At 43.3% G+C, this 18,598-nt stretch overlaps 1 protein-coding gene and 1 long non-coding RNA gene across 2 annotated transcripts in view; one reads left to right on the forward strand and one right to left on the reverse strand.

Annotated features, from left to right (window-relative positions):
- The window catches only part of CFAP61 (cilia and flagella associated protein 61), a 294,188-nt gene that overhangs the window by 178,570 nt on the left and 97,020 nt on the right, over positions 1–18,598 (forward strand). The window contains exons 19-20 of the mRNA XM_011963119.1: positions 7,215–7,313; positions 12,675–12,843. Of these exons, the coding sequence (XP_011818509.1) occupies positions 7,215–7,313; positions 12,675–12,843 (268 nt within the window). The remainder of the gene's footprint in view (positions 1–7,214; positions 7,314–12,674; positions 12,844–18,598) is intronic.
- LOC105526938 overlaps positions 15,822–18,598 on the reverse strand; it is a 3,813-nt gene continuing 1,036 nt past the window's right edge. The window contains exon 2 of the long non-coding RNA XR_001004170.1: positions 15,822–17,135. This is a non-coding gene — a long non-coding RNA (uncharacterized LOC105526938). The remainder of the gene's footprint in view (positions 17,136–18,598) is intronic.

Below are 18,598 nucleotides of genomic sequence, written 5' to 3' on the forward strand. Positions count from 1 at the left end.
GTACTCCGTGACCCACTGTTCTATTTGAAGGAACTTTTTGAATATTCATAGGCGATCAAATTCAAAATCAGTCTATTAGAATTATGTATTATAAACTTCATGATTTTAGACTAATACTCTTACATAGTTATAAATTTAAGAAATTAAATATTTAGACATTGCTAAATCGGATTATAGAGAGAACCATTGCAGCAAAAATATGAGGTTGGAGAAAGAAATGAAAATGCTGGTGATATTTTCATATAAAGTCATGAAAGGGCAGGGAACCTACCCTGAATAGCAAGGAGGTTGATGTTACAAAGAAGGTTGGGAAAGTTTGGTTAGGCCCAGCCGGAAGGATGTTTATGCCACGCTAGGGAATTTGGACTGAACAGTTTGGTAATCAAAACACTTACTATTTATTGAAAATGTACTATGTAGCAGGCAATATTTTAAGCATTTTACAGACAATGATTCATTTAATCTTCACAGAACCCCTAAGAAGAATTAGGTTCTAGAGCCACAGAGAGGTCAAATAACTTGCAAAGGTAAAAAACCTAGAAGTGCTAGAGCTGGGAGTCACACTGAGGCAGTCCGATTTCTGAGACCGGGATCTTAATGAGTCTGTTCTGCAGCTACCTTGGTAAAATCCCTACCAAGAACAAAGGTAGGGATTTTAAAACCAGAAACCGTTGAGATTTTATTTAATTTAAGAAGAGGTTTCCAGTAGCTGTGTGGAAGATGGGCAGAAGAGAGAGACTCATGCCAGAGAGACAAACCCTCTGGACAAAAGGGTGAACTAAGGCAGTGTGTTATAGGAGGGGCGGGTTGCAGGGGCGTTCGAAAGATGTGGACAAGGTCAAAGTGATTGGACACGGTGGCCAATGTGGGTAGTGGGAAGGAGCCTGAGACTGGCTTCAAAATTCCTAGCTCGAGAGGTGGTTAGTTGGCCAAAGCTTTGATGGAGATAGAGGAGGAGTGGGATGAGGTGACCAAGAGCTTTGTTTGGGCACATACTAAATTTGAGATCCCCCTGGAGCATGCCAGTTAGGGCTGATAGGCATTTAGAAATTAGATTTAGAGCTTAGAAGAATCACTGTAGTATAATACATGTGTAAGAGGAAGTAATAGTATAGTAAATGTGTAAGAGGAAGTCCTGGTGGTGGATAACATCATCCACAGAAATAGGCCTGAAGCTTGGGAAGCTTGGCTAGGGAGAAATGGACAGAGGAGGAGGAGCTGGTAAAAAAGCAGTCATGAAAGAGAGCCTCAATTTAGACCTAATTTCGTCCCAGACAGGAGGTTCTGTGGCAACAGCTCCTGGGGGAGGCCTCCTGCATGGTCCCACCACCCCTGCTCCTTTAGGCCCAGGATCAGTGTTGGCACCCACTGCTGCTAGACCCTGGGTACTGTCCTTCCCTCTTTGTCCCTGTAACCCTGCATATACAGCCACGTTCATTCAGTAAGGCCTTGTGGAGTCCGCCATTTTTTTTTTTTTTTTTGGCCTGGATCCTGACTAATAAGGATCTTCTCCTATCCCCACCTCATTCTTCCTCCATGAGTCAACGAAAATAGAGACCTCTAGTTGCCTCCCAGTATTCATTCTTCACTTGGTGACAAAACCCTGGAAACTGTGGTTCTTGGAAACATCACTGTGTTTTCTTTGAAAAGCTACATTTTCCAGACTCCCTGCTGCTCCCTGGCCATGTCACTGGGTTCTGGCTAGGTAAGCAGAAACGTGGGACTTTCAGGAAGGCTCCTTAACAGGCAGCCCTCTATGCCCACTTCTCCTTCCTCTGCCTGTAATGTGGCTGTGATGGCTGGAGCTCCAGGAGCCACCTTGAACCCGAGGTGACCCTGAAAATGGAAACCACACATGGAGAAGCAGAGAAGCAGGTCATGGGCCCAGCTGACTCCGTGGATCTGTCCTATCAGCACAAGGCTGGTGATGTCCAAGTGTCTTAAGTATAGTTTTAAGAGAAATTTGCTCTCAGAGGGATTGAGAGAGAGAAGAGGAACTTGAAGAGGAGACAGGGTTAACGGGGAGACACATCTCTTCTGACTCAGGGGAGTGGAAGAACGCTCTAGATATGGTAAGAAGGAAATATAAAAATGCCTGGTGACCAGTCCTCATTTTCTTTATGACATAGGGGATGTGCTCACCTGAGGATGAGGAAGGGGGATAGTAGGGATAACAAGAGGGGTTACAGTAGAGAACTTGAAGGCTGGAGAAAGGCCCAGAATAGCAACAATGAAGAATGCAAAAAGATTTTAACTTGGGCTAAAGAAAAAGAGTGGAAACCTGTTTTTTAATGTATTAAAATTCAAAAACTGCCTCTATCCCCCCAAAAATTTTTGTACTATATCATGATGGATTAGGTTTTTTAAAAACTACTTTGTTTTTTGGGGGAAATTTTAAATTGTACAACAGCATAATTTAGGATAATGCAGTGTGGTAGTTTAGTAATTTATAAATCATTTGATTCATGTTGTTCAGTAATTCAAATGATTCAAAACCAAAGGGATTGTCGTTGTAGTAAAAGATATAGCTGGGTAATTATTAAGCCTTCTATTTACATAGAGATGTAAAAAAGGACTATATATAACTATTATTGGTATAAGATAAACCACATTTCTATCACATAACACCCAAAGCTGGGATAAATTTTAACTGCATATGAGTATAAAATTATTATTAGCATTTTCCATTAAATGGTAATAAATCAGAGACAAGTAATCGGTGTGCACTTGTAGACTGTCAGCCATAAGTAGCTGGGTTAATTGTGACCTTTATGTTATTTGAAGATGTTCAAATTTTTTATTCTTATTATTAGAGGATAAGATGTGCTCAGTTTTCTTCTTATCAAATAAGAATATTCATTCTTAAATGACACACATCCTTAGAGACTTTAGAGCAAAACCTCTCATAATATTGAGCTATTTTTAAATGTCAGGTTCAGTTGAGTTTATTGCATTTCTGGCCTGCGCCATCACCAAAAGTCTCCTGCTTTTAGTGCTACTTAACAGATTGTCAGTAAATTGATAGCAGTTCCACATTTGGAACATTTCCAGCCTTCTCATGGGAAAGGAGGGCAGGTGTTTCTCTCTGACTTGGTGAAGGCTTCTTTTTTGGCATTTGGTTGATTGAAGGGGAGGTGTGAACTAAGAAGAGATTTTTGAAAAAAAAAATCTCATCAGCATGAACCCTATGAAAAGATCAGCTCACCATAAAATTTTACTGACTTTAACTAGGGGGTGGATTTGCAGCAAGAGCATCTTAAATCCTGATGGACAAACATGGAGTGAGCCTTGAGCATGTGAGTTCTTCAGAGGCCTCTACTCAGGTGCACTTTACCTGTAGAACTGGTTAGAGGGAGTACTGGTTAGAGGCAGGGCCTGGCTTTCATAGCTGGTACTGCTTATGAGCTTTGTAACCTTGAACAAATTACTTACCATTTCCAACCTTGATTTTCTTACATATGAAATGTGGATTAGAAAAACCAGCTTCTCCCCTACCCCCAGCATAAATTGTATAGAAGATTAATCTCTATATGAATGCCTATGAATGTGCCTTGGGCTCTGGAAAGCCTGATGCAAATATAAAGCAAATTTGCTCTAAAAAAGAAATTCTAGAGGTAGAATTTCTTCCCGGATGACACTTTTTGGTATCCTGATTTGACTAACTGTGTGTATCTGAATGTAATAAAGCTGATGTCAGCTGATGGGAATTAGATGACCTTTGGATCCCTCTGAACAATTTGAGGTCTACAGGATAGTACAGGCAGAGGTAAGGTGAGAGGATGCTGCCTCCAGACTTACTAGCTATATGGTTATATTAGTCTGTTCTTAATGCTGCTGATAAAGACATACCTGAGACTGGGCCTTTTACAAAAGAAAGAGGTTTAATGGACTTGCAGTTCCACGTGGCTGGGGAGGCCTCACAATCATGGTGGAAGGCCAGGAGGAACAACTCACGTCTTACGTGGATGGCGGCAGGCAAAGAGAGAGCTTGTGCAGGGAAACTCCCATTTTTAAAACCATCATATCTCGTGAGACTAATTCACTATGACAAGAACAGCGTGGGAAGAACCTGCCTCCATGATTCAGTTACCCCCCAATAGGTCCCTCCCGCAACACATGGGAATTATGGGAGCTACAAGATGAGATTTGGGTGGAGACACAGAGCCAAACCGTATCATTCTGCCCCTGACCCCTCCCAAATCTCATGCCTTCACACTTCAAAACCCATCATGCCTTCTCAACAGTCCCCCAAGTCTTTTTTTTTTTTTTTAGATGGGGTTTCACTCTTGTTGCCCAAGCTGGAGTGCAATGGTGTGATCTTGACTCACTGCAACCTCTGCCTCCCCAGTTCAAGTGATTCTCCTGCCTCAGCCTGCCAAGTAGCTGGGATTACAGGCATGCGCCACCACATCTGGCTAATTTTGTATTTTTAGTAGAGATGGGGTTTCACCATGTTGGTCAGGCTGGTCTCAAACTCCTGACCTCAGGTGATCCACCTACTGCGGCCTCCCAGAGTGCTGGGATTACAGGTATAAGCCACCGTGCCTGGCCCCCCAAAGTCTTAACTCATTATAGCATTAACTCAAAAGTCCACAGGCTGAAGTCTCATCTGAGGACAAGTCCCTTCTGCCTATGAGCCTGTAAAATCAAAAGCACATTAGCTACCTCCTAGATACAGTGGGGGAAGAGGCATTGGGTAAATATAGCCATTCCAAATTGGAGAAATTGGCCAAAACAAAGGGGTTACAGGCTCCACGCAAGTCCAAAATCCAGTGGGGCAGTCAAATCCTAAAGCTCCAAAATGATCTCCTTTGACTCCATGTCTCACATCCAGGTCATGCTGATGCAAGAGGTGGGTTCCCATGGTCTTGGGCAGCTCCACCCCTGTGGCTTTGCAGGGTACAGCTTCCCTCCTGGCTGTTTTCATGGGCTGGCATTGAGTGTCTGTGGCTTTTCCAGGCACACAGTGCAACCTGCTGGTAGATCTACCATTCTGGGGTCTGGAGGACAGTGGCCCTCTTCTCACAGCTCCACTAGGCAGTGTCCAAGTAGAGACTCTGTGTGGGGGCCCTGACTCCACATTTCCCTTCCACACTGCCCCAGCAGAAGTTTTCCATGAGAGCCCTGCCCCTGCAGCAAACTTCTGCCTGGACATCCAGGCATACCCATACATCCTCTGATATCTGTGCGGAGGTTCCCAAACCTCAATTCTTGACTTCTGTGTGCTCGCAGGCTCAACACCACGTGGAGGCTGCCAAGGTTTGAGGCTTGTACCCACTGAAACCATGGCCTGAGCTCTACATTAGCCTCTTTCAGCCATGAATGGAGCATCTGGGATGCCAGGCACCAAGTCCCTACGCTGCACCCAGGATACCCAACCCACAAAACCACTTTTTCCTCCTGGGCCTCCAAGTCTGTGATGGGAGGGGCTGCCATGAAGACCTCTGACATGTCCTGGAGACATTTTTTCCATTATCTTGGGGATTAACATTCAGTTCCTTGTTACTTATGCACATTTCTGCAGCTGGCTTGAATTTCTCCTCAGAAAATGAGATTTTCTTTTCTATTGCATTGTCAGGCTGCAAATTTTCCAAACTTCTATGCTCTGCTTCCCTTATAAAATTGAATGCTTTTAACAGCACACAGGTCACCTCTTGAATGCTTTGGTGCTTAGAAATTTCTTCCACAAGATACCCTAAATCATCTCTCTCAAGTTCAAAGTTCCACAAATCTCTAGGGCAGGGACAAAATGCCACCAGTCTCTTCTCTAAAACATAACAAGAGTCACCTTTACTCCAGTTCTCAAAAAGTTCCTCATTTCCATCTGAGACCACCTCATTCTGGACTTTATTGTCCATATTGCTCTCAGCATTTTGGGCAAAGCCATTCAGCAAGTCTCTAGGGAGTTCCAAACTTTCCCACATTTTCTCATCTTCTCCAAACTGTTCCAGCCTCTGCCTGTTACCCAGTTCCAAAGTCACTTCCACATTTTTGGGTATTTTTTCAGCAGTGCCCCACTCTACTGGTACCAATTTACTGTATTAGTCCATTCTCATGCTGCTGATAAAGACATACCCAAGACTGGGCAATTTACAAAAAAAAAAAAGAAGTTTAAAAGACTTACTGTTCCACGTGGCTGGGGAGGCCTCACAATCATGGTGGAAGGCAAAGAGGAATAAGTCACGTTTTACATGGGTGGCAGCAGGCAAAGAGAGAGCTTGTGCAAGGAAACTCCCATTTTTAAAACCATCAGATCTCATGAGACTTATTCACTATCATGAGAACAGCATGGGAAAGACCTGCTCCCATGATTCAATTACCTCTCACCAGGTCCCTCCCACAACACGTGGGAATTATGATGAGATTTGAGTGGGGACACAGAGTCAAACTATACCAATGGTCTTTGCAAATTACTTGCTTCAGTTCCACCTAAAAAAAATAGGGATAATAGTATTACTGACCTGACTGGATTGCTGTAAGGACTACGTGGCGTAATGCACCATGCAAAATGCTTGACTTGAAGCAGTCATCCGGGTTGAGCTGCAATTGTTATGCTTCCAAGCAGTTTATTATTAATAGAAGTAGTCTAAAATTTAAACTTTATACTAAATTTACCTCTCTTCCAATTTGTTTTATTTAGTTTTACTTTGAAAAGCACATTTTAGGCCGGGCGCGGTGGCTCAAGCCTGTAATCCCAGCACTTTGGGAGGCCGAGACGGGCAGATCACGAGGTCAGGAGATCGAGACCATCCTGGCTAACATGGTGAAACCCCGTCTCTACTAAAAAAAATACAAAAAACTAGCCGGGTGAGGTGGCGGGCGTCTGTAGTCCCAGCTACTCGGGAGGCTGAGGCAGGAGAATGGCGGGAACCTGGGAGGCGGAGCTTGCTGTGAGCTGAGATCCAGCCACCGCACTCCAGCCTGGGCAACAGAGTGAGACTCCGTCTCAAAAAAAAAAAAGAAAAGCACATTTTAAAAACCTGTCTCATTACTAACGTGTAGCTTTTTGGAAGATTCTACAGTTAGCAGCTCCAGCGCCATCTTCCTTTTTTCCTTGAAATGGTTGGTTCTATTTGAAGGTTCGTGCAAAGAATTAGTAGCTCCAAAAACAATTCAACAGTTGGATGACACGAGATATAAAGTTAAATTGAATTATGATAAACTTTTGCTAAATTGCACTTAACTGCTTATTCTTTTTTTTTCTTTTTCTTTAGCTCTCACTTGAAGTTTAATAATCTTACCCTGATTTCAACTCATGGACTCCCAGGAAAAAAACTTCTGGACACTGAACAAAGGAAATTTTTAGCCAGCGAGTATGAATTTTATTTGCTTTTTCATTCTGAGGCCTAAATGTTCTACTCTTTGTGCGGTCTACTTAATGCTAAATGGTAGATTTCAGATTGGAAAAGGAGAAGTGGTGGGGCTTTTCTCCTGGAGTTCAGGCATCACTTAGGAGATACAAGTACCAGTGTGTTCACAAGCAAGTGGCCAAGACTCGCAGGCCAGGGCCACCAGTTTGTATCTGTGGGAAGACATCTGCCCTGTTCCAAACAATTGGGGTGGAGCCTACGGACCCAGCCAGCCCTGCCTTTGGGCTCTGAGTGACACTATGGGGCAATGGAGGTTGGTGACTACATTTACATCCAACAGGGCACCTCACTGGGATATGGATCCCACAGCTACCCTGGCCATTTGTACTCAGCAGCTGATCAGGCAAAGAACTTCCATGCCAGTCTGGGTGAGCTTTATTGTCTTCATCCCAATAGAATCACTATTTGACAACATCTGTTCTGGAAAATACCATGTCTTTATCACACAGCTTTCATTCATTTTAATTTCCTGTAGCAAAACATGGGTCCAAGAAATATAGTTTTTCTGCCTCTAGAAACAAGCTCCTAATTTTTCCAATAAGGAGGAAGGAAATTGTTCCCTCCCAGGGGATTCATCTTAGATTCCATGATGAAGGGACCCTCTTTCCTCCGTGAAAAACAGTTGTTCTGCCCTCAAACAGTGAGAAAAAAACCACAACTTCCTTGCCAGCAGCACCGGGTTCATTTCCACTTAATAATTTTATCCGACTATAGACTTTTTCTTGAAGGATGTCATTATGGTACAAAAAAGGACATGGGTTTGAGCCAGGAGGATGTGGATTCAGATCCTGCCCCTGCCACCAAAGACCTGGGCAAGGAATTTCATTTCTCTGAGCTTTGCTTTTTTTGATCATGAGCAGTACATGAGAAGCCAAGCTTGCTGGATTTTTTGTTAAAATTAACATAACGCCAACTTCTGGCCAAGAACACATTCCCTCCATTTCCCTCTTTCTAAATTATGTGATTCCCAGGAAATGCTGATTTTTTTGGCAGACGTCTTAAGAGGAACTTAATTCCGTGAGCGTAGTGAAAGTTTCCCTCAATCCCATGTTGGGTGTGTGTCAGGAGAAAACAGCTACTGAGGGGGCTTTCTGCAGGTGTGACACTGCATGGGCAGACTGAGCGGGTGGAAGCCCCCGGTGTCCCTGCTGCTGTCCCTTTCTCCACATTCTCAGCACAGCAGCCAGAGCAAGGCTGCAGAAAGCTGGCTCAGATCATGTCGCCTCCTCACAGCCCAGAACGGCACTATCCAATATGGTGGCCACTAGCCACGTGTATTTAAATTTAAATTATTAAAATTAAATGAGATGAAAAGTCAGGGCCTCAGCCACATTAGCCGCCATGTCGCCAGTGGCTACCATATTGGACAGAACAGATAAGAACATTTTCATCATCGCAGAGCGTGCTGTGCTGCTCCAGCCTAAACTCTGTCTCCATCTACTTAATTATCCAGCCTCACCTTTTATTATTTTTGCCCTTTTTCTCCCCATTTGAGCCACACCAGCCTCCTCGATGTTCCTCAGATGCAACAGGCAAGTCCCCACCTTGAGGTCTCTGCTTTTCTCTCTTAAGTGTCACCTTTTCTATGGGGTCTATCCTGACCGCCCCATCCATTTGCAGCCAACACCCCAACACACTCCGGTCCCTCATACTCTGCTCTGTTTTTTTCTTGCTACTTAAATCCTCCTAAATATTGTATTATTTGCCTTCTGAAATAATGTTTATGTTTATATTCAGTATCCATCAACTATAATGTAAACTCCACAAGGGCAGAAATTTTTGCCTTTTTATTCATTGATTCATTGATGTATACTCAATACCTGGGACAGTCCTTGGCACACAGCAGATGCCCAGTAAATAATGTGGAACAGAGGAAAGTTACCTCCAGAAATACCTGAAAACTCCTCTCAAGCAAGTATGAAGGACTAAATAACACAGCCAGACCCCTTTGCATGGGTAACTGCATGTCATCATATTTCTTAGAAACCACATATTTCAGTAAGATTGAACCATAAATAGGAGATGCCTTTCAAATGGTCCTCATAACCCCAATAAAGGAAATTATCTCTGATCATGGGGTTTCAAACTGAAAGGTGCAAATGACATTCATAAATTTAGTAATTTAAATCCCTGATTCCAAATACTAATTTTGAACTTGTTAACCAGTGTTTTAATTTATTATTGTTAGAATTTTTGAACCATTTCTGTCTTCTTTCCCGCTCCCCACATCCAGCCTCTTGTGGAGGTGCTAATGGCATGTCTGTGATGGAGCCGAAAGGAAGGCGGTGGGAGAGGAGGAACAGGAAGCACGAGAAATCCACTAATTGGACAATCAGCACTGATTAATTCAAAGTTAATTGTGATAGTCCTTTTTCTAGGAGTGTCACAATTAATCTTTTATGAGAATTTCTAAGGTTCTTTCCAGCTTGGAAGAGTCATGACTCCATGTCCGCTGACTCATCTATGGCCCCCAGAGCTTGCTTCTAATTGCACACCTGGAGCTTTGGACTAGGCTTTTGACCATGAGGTTGGGGGCACTATAACCTAGAGCAAGCTGCTACTCATCTATGCGCTTTCCAGAAATTTCCCCATTCTCCATTTTTGCTTTTTTGTCTCATCCTTATTATCTGTCTTCAGAACTTTCTATGAAGACAATCTTTCACATTAGTTTTGAGTCACTGTCGAGCTCACTTGAGAAACGTGAAGTTTCACTGATGTGCCTTCTTTGGTGCCTTCTCTCTTTTCGGGCGAAGCCTAATGGAGGTATTTCTCTTACCACCAAGCCATGAGTCAGGCTTCTGACTGCTATGTTAGAATATTAAAGCTTATTCATTCTACTTAAAACATAATTTTGGAAAAATATCACTTACAGTCTTCAATATATAGTTTAACTCACCTGGTGAGGAAATTAAGGAAGGTCCAGAATGGATAGTAATATCCAGAATGGGTAGCAATCACTTACACAATGATATTTTAAACTGAGAAATGGCCAGGTAATCCCAGCACTTTGGGAGGCCAAGGCGAGAAGATTGCTTGCACCCAAGAGTTGAAGACCAGCCTGGGCAACATAGGGAGAGTCCCATTTCTACAAATAATTTAAAGTTAGCCAGGCATGGTAGCTTGCACCTATGGTCCCAGCTGTTCAAGAATCTGAGGTGGGAGGATAGCTTAAGCCCAGGAGGTGAAGGCTACAGTAAGCCATGATTGTACCACTGTGCTCTAGCCTGGGTGACAGAGTGAGATCTTGTCTCAAATAAGTAAATAAAATCATTCAATGTAGTAACATATTGTAACAGCAATCACCCCACATTCTTCAACACTTCCTTTTGTAAAGGACTTAGTAAAGTTTCCTAAAAATAAGGCTCTCAGTGGTCCCCAATGCCATTCCCACTGGACAGAGCTTCACATTTTAACTGTCAAATATGCATTCTGACATGATCAATGCTACTGTCCTACTGTCATTAAAAAATATCATTGTCTTCACCTTCCACAAATTTCCCCTGAGAGCCTTTATCTTTGGGCACAGCCTCATAAAACGAATCCCTGTGCACTAACTGTATTTAACTTTTCCTCATCGTGGCTGGCTTACAGTAGGGATCTGGAGCAGATAAGGACAATCTTTCATGGGTCTCTCACAAATGTGGGAAGCCATGACATTTCCTGTATTCCTATAAAGCTAGCGAAATTGTTTTTACAAGAGAATTTCCTCTCACTATCCATTATTTTCCTGTGATAGCCAGTCCCTGATTTTCTTTTCTTATTAAGAAGAAATTTTCTTGTTTTTAAGTTGTTTCACAGAGTCCTTTCACAGGTCCTGTAAGAAGGTCTAATATGTCCCCATGACTAGAATTCTCTGTGTGTGGTAAGACCAGGCTTATGTGCAGATCAAAAAGAAGAAATGTTCTGTCATTACCACTTCAGAATCTTGTTTGCCTCCAAAGAGAGTAAGCAGGGTTCTGTCTCATTAATATTATTTAGAATAAAATACTCTTCACATATGCATCCCGCCTAACAAAGCAGCCTGTCTTACATTCTCACAGTCACTCCTTATAGCAGTCAGCGGTGGAGGCACGTAGGGAGAGCTCATTCTCCTGTATTAAGAGATGAGGTAACTGAAGATAGCAGGCGGACACAGAGTCCAGGCTTGTCAGCAACACAGACCATGGCAGGGTTCTTTTTGAAGAGGACTGTGCTACCAAGCACAGAAGTGGCGTGTGCCTCTAGTCCCAGCTACTCAGGAGGCTGAGGCAGGAGGATCACTTGAGCCCAGGAGTTCGAGACCAGCTTGGGCAACATAGTGAGATCCTGTCTCTAAAAATGAATAAATTAAATAGATGAATAAATACAAATTTTAATGTTTTTATATTGAGAAAAAAGGAAGAAAAGAATCATATAGCCTAAATTAAAAGAAGCACTTAATGTCCTATTACCTTAGACTCTCGGTATTCAGAGCAGAATCACTTGAGGTCAATCTTTTCAGAAAATTCTGGAAACAACCCTCACAAAACTCTTTAAATAAACCCAAAGCCACAAGAAACTCACTCTTACCATATTACGTGGAAGCACTCAAACTCTGCAACAGAGCCCAGAAAATGAAAGCCAGTGCAGCCACAGCACCCTGAAGCCACGGCATGAATGGCCATCCTGGGCCTGCTGGCGGTGGAAGTCTCCGTTCCTGGAAAATCACCTCTGCCCTGAAGAGTGAATCCCAAAGTCTCCAGGGAGTGTACTTGCTGCGAACGTAACTCCCTAATTGCTATATTCTTTAAGTAAAATGGATTTTGTTGTTTTGGCAGGAAGCCATACGCTAATTCTCAGAATGAGTCATTACTGAAAAGTATTAGCGAATAGGAAGGGTTCTCGGTGTTCAAGGATTCTGACCCCTGGCTTTGGGAATCCTCAACAATGTCACTTTCTTCCTTCTCATTCCCTTTGAGGCTGTGGCCAATACACCAATTTAACAACTAAAGTAAATTTACAACCACTATGAAATAGAAGCAGAAGAAAGGTATAATATGAGTGATTTCACACACACACACACATACATACACAAACACACACACATACCTCCCACCCAGTTGCGGGCTGACCTAAGCCAGGTGGAACAATTTAGCTTTAATGGGACGATGTCAATTTGTGACTAAGTGTTTCATAACGAAAAGTCTGCTAGTATCAGTCCTGGGTAAACTCACAGCAAGAGCACAGACTCAGCTCACTAGGGGACTTGAACCAGCTCACCAGATGTCTAATTAATGCCCGCTGTCAGCTGCTCAAATGTCACTTATGGAGCTTCTCTCTTTGCAGCCACTGTTTTAATGATAAAGATTATGCGCTGATGTCACTGTGCTCCTGGGTTAATGTCGTGGTGGGCAGAATGACGGGCATAGACCGAGCAGCCAAGCACGTTGTGCTTTCCACAGGCGAGATCGTGCTCTATGACCACCTCATCCTCTGCACCGGGCAGCAGTACCAGGTAAGGCCGGGCACAGGGGGTGCAAGCCATGTGTCTGGAGAGCTCCATGAGAGCCATTCATATGTTTACTGGGGCACACGCTGTCTGGGTAAAGAGCATCCCTCTGCCTGGACAGCTGCTGCTCTAAATTAATAAAAGCACCCTTCAGGGCCCGCACACATAACCAGAATTATGTCCGCAAACCCTCGCAGAAACCCATTCCAAGAAAAACATTCTGCTCAAGGATAAAAATCACAGCAAGTTGGAGAAATGTCATTCTTTAAGCTGTTGTCCAAAAGTCTAACACGTACTGCTCACCCTAGCAGAATCCAGACGCAACCAGGCATGCGTTTGTGGTAAATTAATTTATGCCTCAAGAGGCTAACATTTGGCTGTGGCAATGGGCTCTCGCAAAAGTATTGCAAACATGTGCACCTTCTGTCAACCCTTATTTTATTTTGTCTCTCGGTTATGAAAATAGGAAATCTGATTGATTGGTTTCCCAGTGTCCATGCTTTCCTTTCAGTTAAACTCTCCAGCCACATTTGAGTAACACATTGCGGGATACACTGAAGCTGTTCAATGTCTCAGGGCAGCAGATTTTAATATTCCACTTTGTAGTACGCATGAGTGTCTCATGTAGTCTACAGCAGTAAGGTATTTCTCCAGTGACAAGAGGCTTACTCTGTAACTCAAGGATGAGGTCCTCGACCAAGTTTGTGAAACCCACAGTCCATGGGCCCAAGGTGGCTTTCAATGTGGCTCAACACAAATTTGTAAACTTTCTTAAAACATTACGACTTTTTTTTGCAGTTTATTTTCTTCAACTCATCAGCTATCTTTAGTGTTTGTGTATTTTATATGTGGTCCACGATGATTCTTCTTCTTTCAGTGTGGCTCAGGGAAGCCAAAAGATTAGACACCACATTTAGACCATCTTGTGAACGGTTGTGGATTCGATGCGGGCCTGTGTATGACAGATTTCCTTGACATCGCCAAGCACAGAGGAGGCAGCGCATGAAGGAGACAGGGTCTCCACCCGGGGATTGTCACAGAATGTGCTCAGCAGCTCTGAGCATCACTTGCCCTGTATTTTCTGCCTTGGCTGCACATTGAGATGACCTGGGTGCTTTGAAAATGCATCCATGCCTAGGCTCCGCCCCCAGAGGTTGTTTTAATTATTCTAGGGTGGGGCCCAGTCATCAGTATTTTTCTAGTGCCCCACATGCTCCTAAGCTAAAGCTGAGAACCACAAGCTTGCACTTTCTTGACTAAGAATTCCTCATCTACACCTTAGAATAGCACCTCTCAAACTGTGCTCTGCACATGAATCCCCTGTGCTTCTTAAAATGCACATTAGGAGCAGGAGGTCATGGAATGGGGAGCCTGAGAAGCTACATTTTCTTTTCTTTTCTTTTTTCTTCCTTCCTTCCTTTTCCCCTTCCTTCCTTCTTTCCTGTACTTTTAATTCCATTTATTGTTTGATGAGTCTATTCCTGTGCCATAAGTTTCCATTTCTTCAGTTTCTTCTGGGCTATCTTTTTCTTCTGTGCAGCCTCTTCTGGTTTAGGAACAATCTGTTCCTTTTCAATAAGCTTCATCTCATTGTGGCAGGCAGAGCTCACACATGGATTAACCTGACCCTGAGCTCTGTGAGTCTGGCCGCACATCTTGGGTACTTTGTTCACCTGGCTATGCTCAATGACCAGAGAATCTACATGTAAATCCTTATGTTCAGCGTGGCTCTCTGCATTTTTAAGCATGTGCAGCAAACATTCAGCACTCTTTTTGGGCCACTGACCTCGTGTCCAGTCCCACTGTTTGGCCTGGACACGCCTACCAACTCCACCTTTGTAACGTCAGAATGTACACATTGTCTCTATAAAGTGACATCTTTCAGATACTGAAAGATTTCTGTCTGGTTCAATGTTTTAACAAGTAAGAGGAACACTTAAATATCAAAACGAAGGATCTCTGCAGTAAATATTTATCCTTTAACCATAAAAATATGGTATACTCTTCATATATGCATACCCTGATGGCCTGGGCAGTTTCACAGGTGTTCAGTGAACACAAAGATTTGAACCTCTCGATTTGCCTGAGGTTCACATTTTCACAGATTGTCAGACTACTTAGGGGAACAGGAAGATGCTACATTTCTAACAAGCTCCCAGGTGAGGCGGATGCTGCTGGTGAATGAACAACCCTTTGAGTAGCTTGGATCAACCTCTGAAGAATTTCTTTCCGCTCCTCCGCTCCCCTCCCATCCCTCCCCTCCCATCCCCTCTCCTCTCCCCTTCCTTCCTCTCCTCTCCATTCCTCTCCCCTTCACTCCCCTCCCCTTTCCTCCCCTCCCCTCCTCTCCTCTGCTCTCCTCTCGATTCTCAAAAGGTATAAAAGGATATTTTTATGGTTAAAGGATAAGTATTTACTGCAGGGATACTTCGTTTTGATATTTGAGTGTTCCTCTTACTTGTTAAAACATTAAACCAGACAGAAATACCATGCACCCCCTTAGCTTGTCTCCCTGTCACCTGCCTGCCAGGTTCCAGCTGCTGCTGCGACTGCGTACTTTGGAAACTGAGTGGAAGACCCAGCCAGCTGCCCAGAGCCTCGGGCATCTGCCCATGTGTGCCCAGCTGCCCCTGCAGCTTTAGTCTGTGGCACATTAAGCTCTTGCCCTTTTTACAACGGAAAAAAAAATGAAATGAAGAAGTGATAAAGGGAGTTCCAATTTAATTTTTCCAGAAGGACATAAAATCAAAGTACATAGAGTGATACAGAAAGGGCAGCTGAATTCACTGGGGAGCTTTTCTCCCCCTTTCCCCATTCTCTTCAACTCTCTCCTGGTTTTGTCCCAATGTTGTGATTTTCTAAAAAACAAATTAAAATAATGAAAACAGAGTTTAAACCCAAAGCAAGAAGACAACCCTTTATAAAATGTAATTACAAACCGTAGCTTCTAACCAGACCTTTTAAATGGCACACCTCACTCTAAATTGTTGTATAATGTTTTAATATCCAAATGCACATCACTATTTTTAATTACAAAAATCCATGCACAAGGTAAAATGCTACAGTGCACTGCAGGGCTGAGCATAAGGAGAGCTGGTCTCTCTCCGAGCCCACTCTTCCTCCCAGCTCTTTCCAGAAGCAACCAGTTTGAAGCATTTCTTTTCTGTTTTTCAGTGGCTATCTGCATAACTCCAAATACAGTAATATGTTTATAGAATGTTTTTCCTTGCTCTGTCAACTTCAGACATTATCTACAACCTCTCCATTTTCAAAGATGGAGATTTAGCTGGCTCACTTTCTGGACTCTGTAACTCCTTCTCCACCCCTCCAATCCATGTTGATCATTTTTGTTGGCAAACACACTCTGGTTTTGAAAACCCCTCTGAGATCAAAGGGCCACTCTCCATGACTCATGGACAGTCATGGAGTAGCAGAGAGATGCCTGCCCCAGGCCTGGATTTGAGGAACCTCATAAATAGGAAGAACAAAAATGTACCAACTCAAAATCAAATGAGTTTGGTGTTGAGCATGAGAAGACTGTGGCACGGACTGTTCATGGGTCGGGGGTCACTAGCAGCTGGCAGGTAGGGCAGGTACTTCCAAGCAAGCGAGAAGAAGAGCTGGGACTGCAGTATACAGTGAGCTTGATGTGGGTTGGCAATGTGACATTGTCTCCAAAGGGGTTAATCATGTCTTAGACTGGGTCAGTAATAGTGTGGCATCCAGAATGATGCAGCCCAGGTGAGAGCCTTCTACACACAGTGGGGAGGAATCCACACCAGTACTGTACCTCCCAGTAAGAGACCTGAGAAAGACACTCCCCCATGTCATTTGACATCACCTACTATAAAGAGATCTCACTTTGAGAATGATTACAGGGGAAAATAAAAGCACGCAGTCAAAGAAAACTGGCTGTTTTAAAAATGGCTGCAAATTCTTTGATGCCCCTTCCATCTAAGAGGTCTGTGTCTCCTCTCCTTGAATCTGGGCAGCCTTGTGACTGCCTCGGCCAACAAACTGCAAAGGATGTGACATGGTGTGACTTCTGAGGCCAAGTCACAGAGGCCATACACTGCCTCCTGGATTGTGGCAGCAGTCACTCCTGGAGTACTGAGGTGCCGCGTGAGAAGTTCTGATGCCCTGGGGTTACCATGTTGGAGACGCCGTAGGTGAGCTCTCTGCCTCACAGTCTCCGCTGATCCCAGCCTTTCGGCAGCCTTGCGAACAGGCATGTGAGTGAAACAATCTCAGATCCTCCAGATCACTCCATCCACCAGCTGAAAGGTGCCAAGTGACTCCTGTCCACAGCGCACAGAATAAAAGAATTGCTCATCAAAATGCTATCCAAATTTCTGAGCAACAAAATCATGGAAAGTTGAGAAAGTAGTTGTTTACGCTACTAAGTTTTGGTGTGAGTTTGTTGAACAGCAAAGGACAACTAGAATAAAAAGATAATACAATAAGAGAACGAGAACAATACAGTATTTGGAAAAATCAGAGGAAGAACATATTTTTGAAAATGTTAAAAAATTCAGGCACCCCACACACACATTGCAGGTAACTATCATCCTCTATACAATTTGATCACCTGGCCTCTGAAATGGAAGCTGAAGCCATTGAAAGAGCAGAGTTTTGCAAAGCTGAGAAGGCCACAGATGAAAAGGGAGATGGGTGAATAAGAAAGAATTAAAATGAAATCCCCATCAGAGACAGAACTGCTGTCAAACAGTTAGTGCTGCTGAAGACAGAGCACTCCTGGAGGGCAGAAGCAGAGGACAAAGGGATATGCTTGGTTCAGGAGAAAACAGGGTCTGATAGGCATGGAGGCAGCATAGAAATAATTGGTTTTCCTGAAGAGGAGACTCAAAGAAAAGGAATAGAGACAATAATTAAAGATATTCTAGAAGAAAACTTCTTTTTACCTGAAAAACATATTGTCCAGCTGACCACATTCTAGGCAAAGCCATAGAAAAATGTTCTCAGTTATGTTCTGACAGAATTTCAATTCTTTCTTAGTCACCCATCTCTCTTTTTATCTAACCCTGTGGCCTTCTTAGCTCAGCCTCTGCTCTTCTGATGCTTCAGCTGCCATTTCAGAGGCTGGGTGAACAAACTGCATTGGGGATGATAAATAGTTTCTCATAGAATGGCAGAAAAAAAATTGAACAAACTTCAAAAGAAAAATAACAGATTACAACCTTTCCCCCTAAAAAAGAACAAAAATAAAACAGATACCAAAATTTTTATCTCCAGTGTTAAATAGCAAAAGAAAATGAAACTAACCTCACAGAATTTTGATGAAAAGTGGTGATTCAGTAATTATATGCCCACCTAAATCTCTCATATTTGAAAATAGCAGATAGCCATTCTTTTATATACAAGGCCTCAGAAAAAATTATCTTCCATGTTCTTTGCTTAATGTGCACTCAAAATAATTGAGATAGAAAATAAAATTTAGAACTTCAGCGAGGTGTGGTGGCTCACATCTATAATCCCAGCACTTTGGGAGGCTGAGACGGGTGGATCACTTGAGGTCAGGAGTTCCAGACTAGCCTGGCCAACATGGTGAAACCCCGTCTCTACTAAAAATATAAAAATTAGCCCGGTGTGGTGGCGGGGTCCTGTAATCCCAGCTACTTGGGACACTGAGGCAAGAGAATCACTTGAACCAGGAGGCGGGGGTTGCAGTGAGCCGAGATTGTGCCATTGTATTCCAGCCTGGGCAACAGAGCAAGACTCTGTCTCCAAAAAAAAAAAAAAA

Source organism: Colobus angolensis, unplaced genomic scaffold (assembly GCF_000951035.1).
Source record: "Colobus angolensis palliatus isolate OR3802 unplaced genomic scaffold, Cang.pa_1.0 Scaffold117, whole genome shotgun sequence".
Lineage (NCBI taxonomy): Eukaryota > Metazoa > Chordata > Mammalia > Primates > Cercopithecidae > Colobus > Colobus angolensis.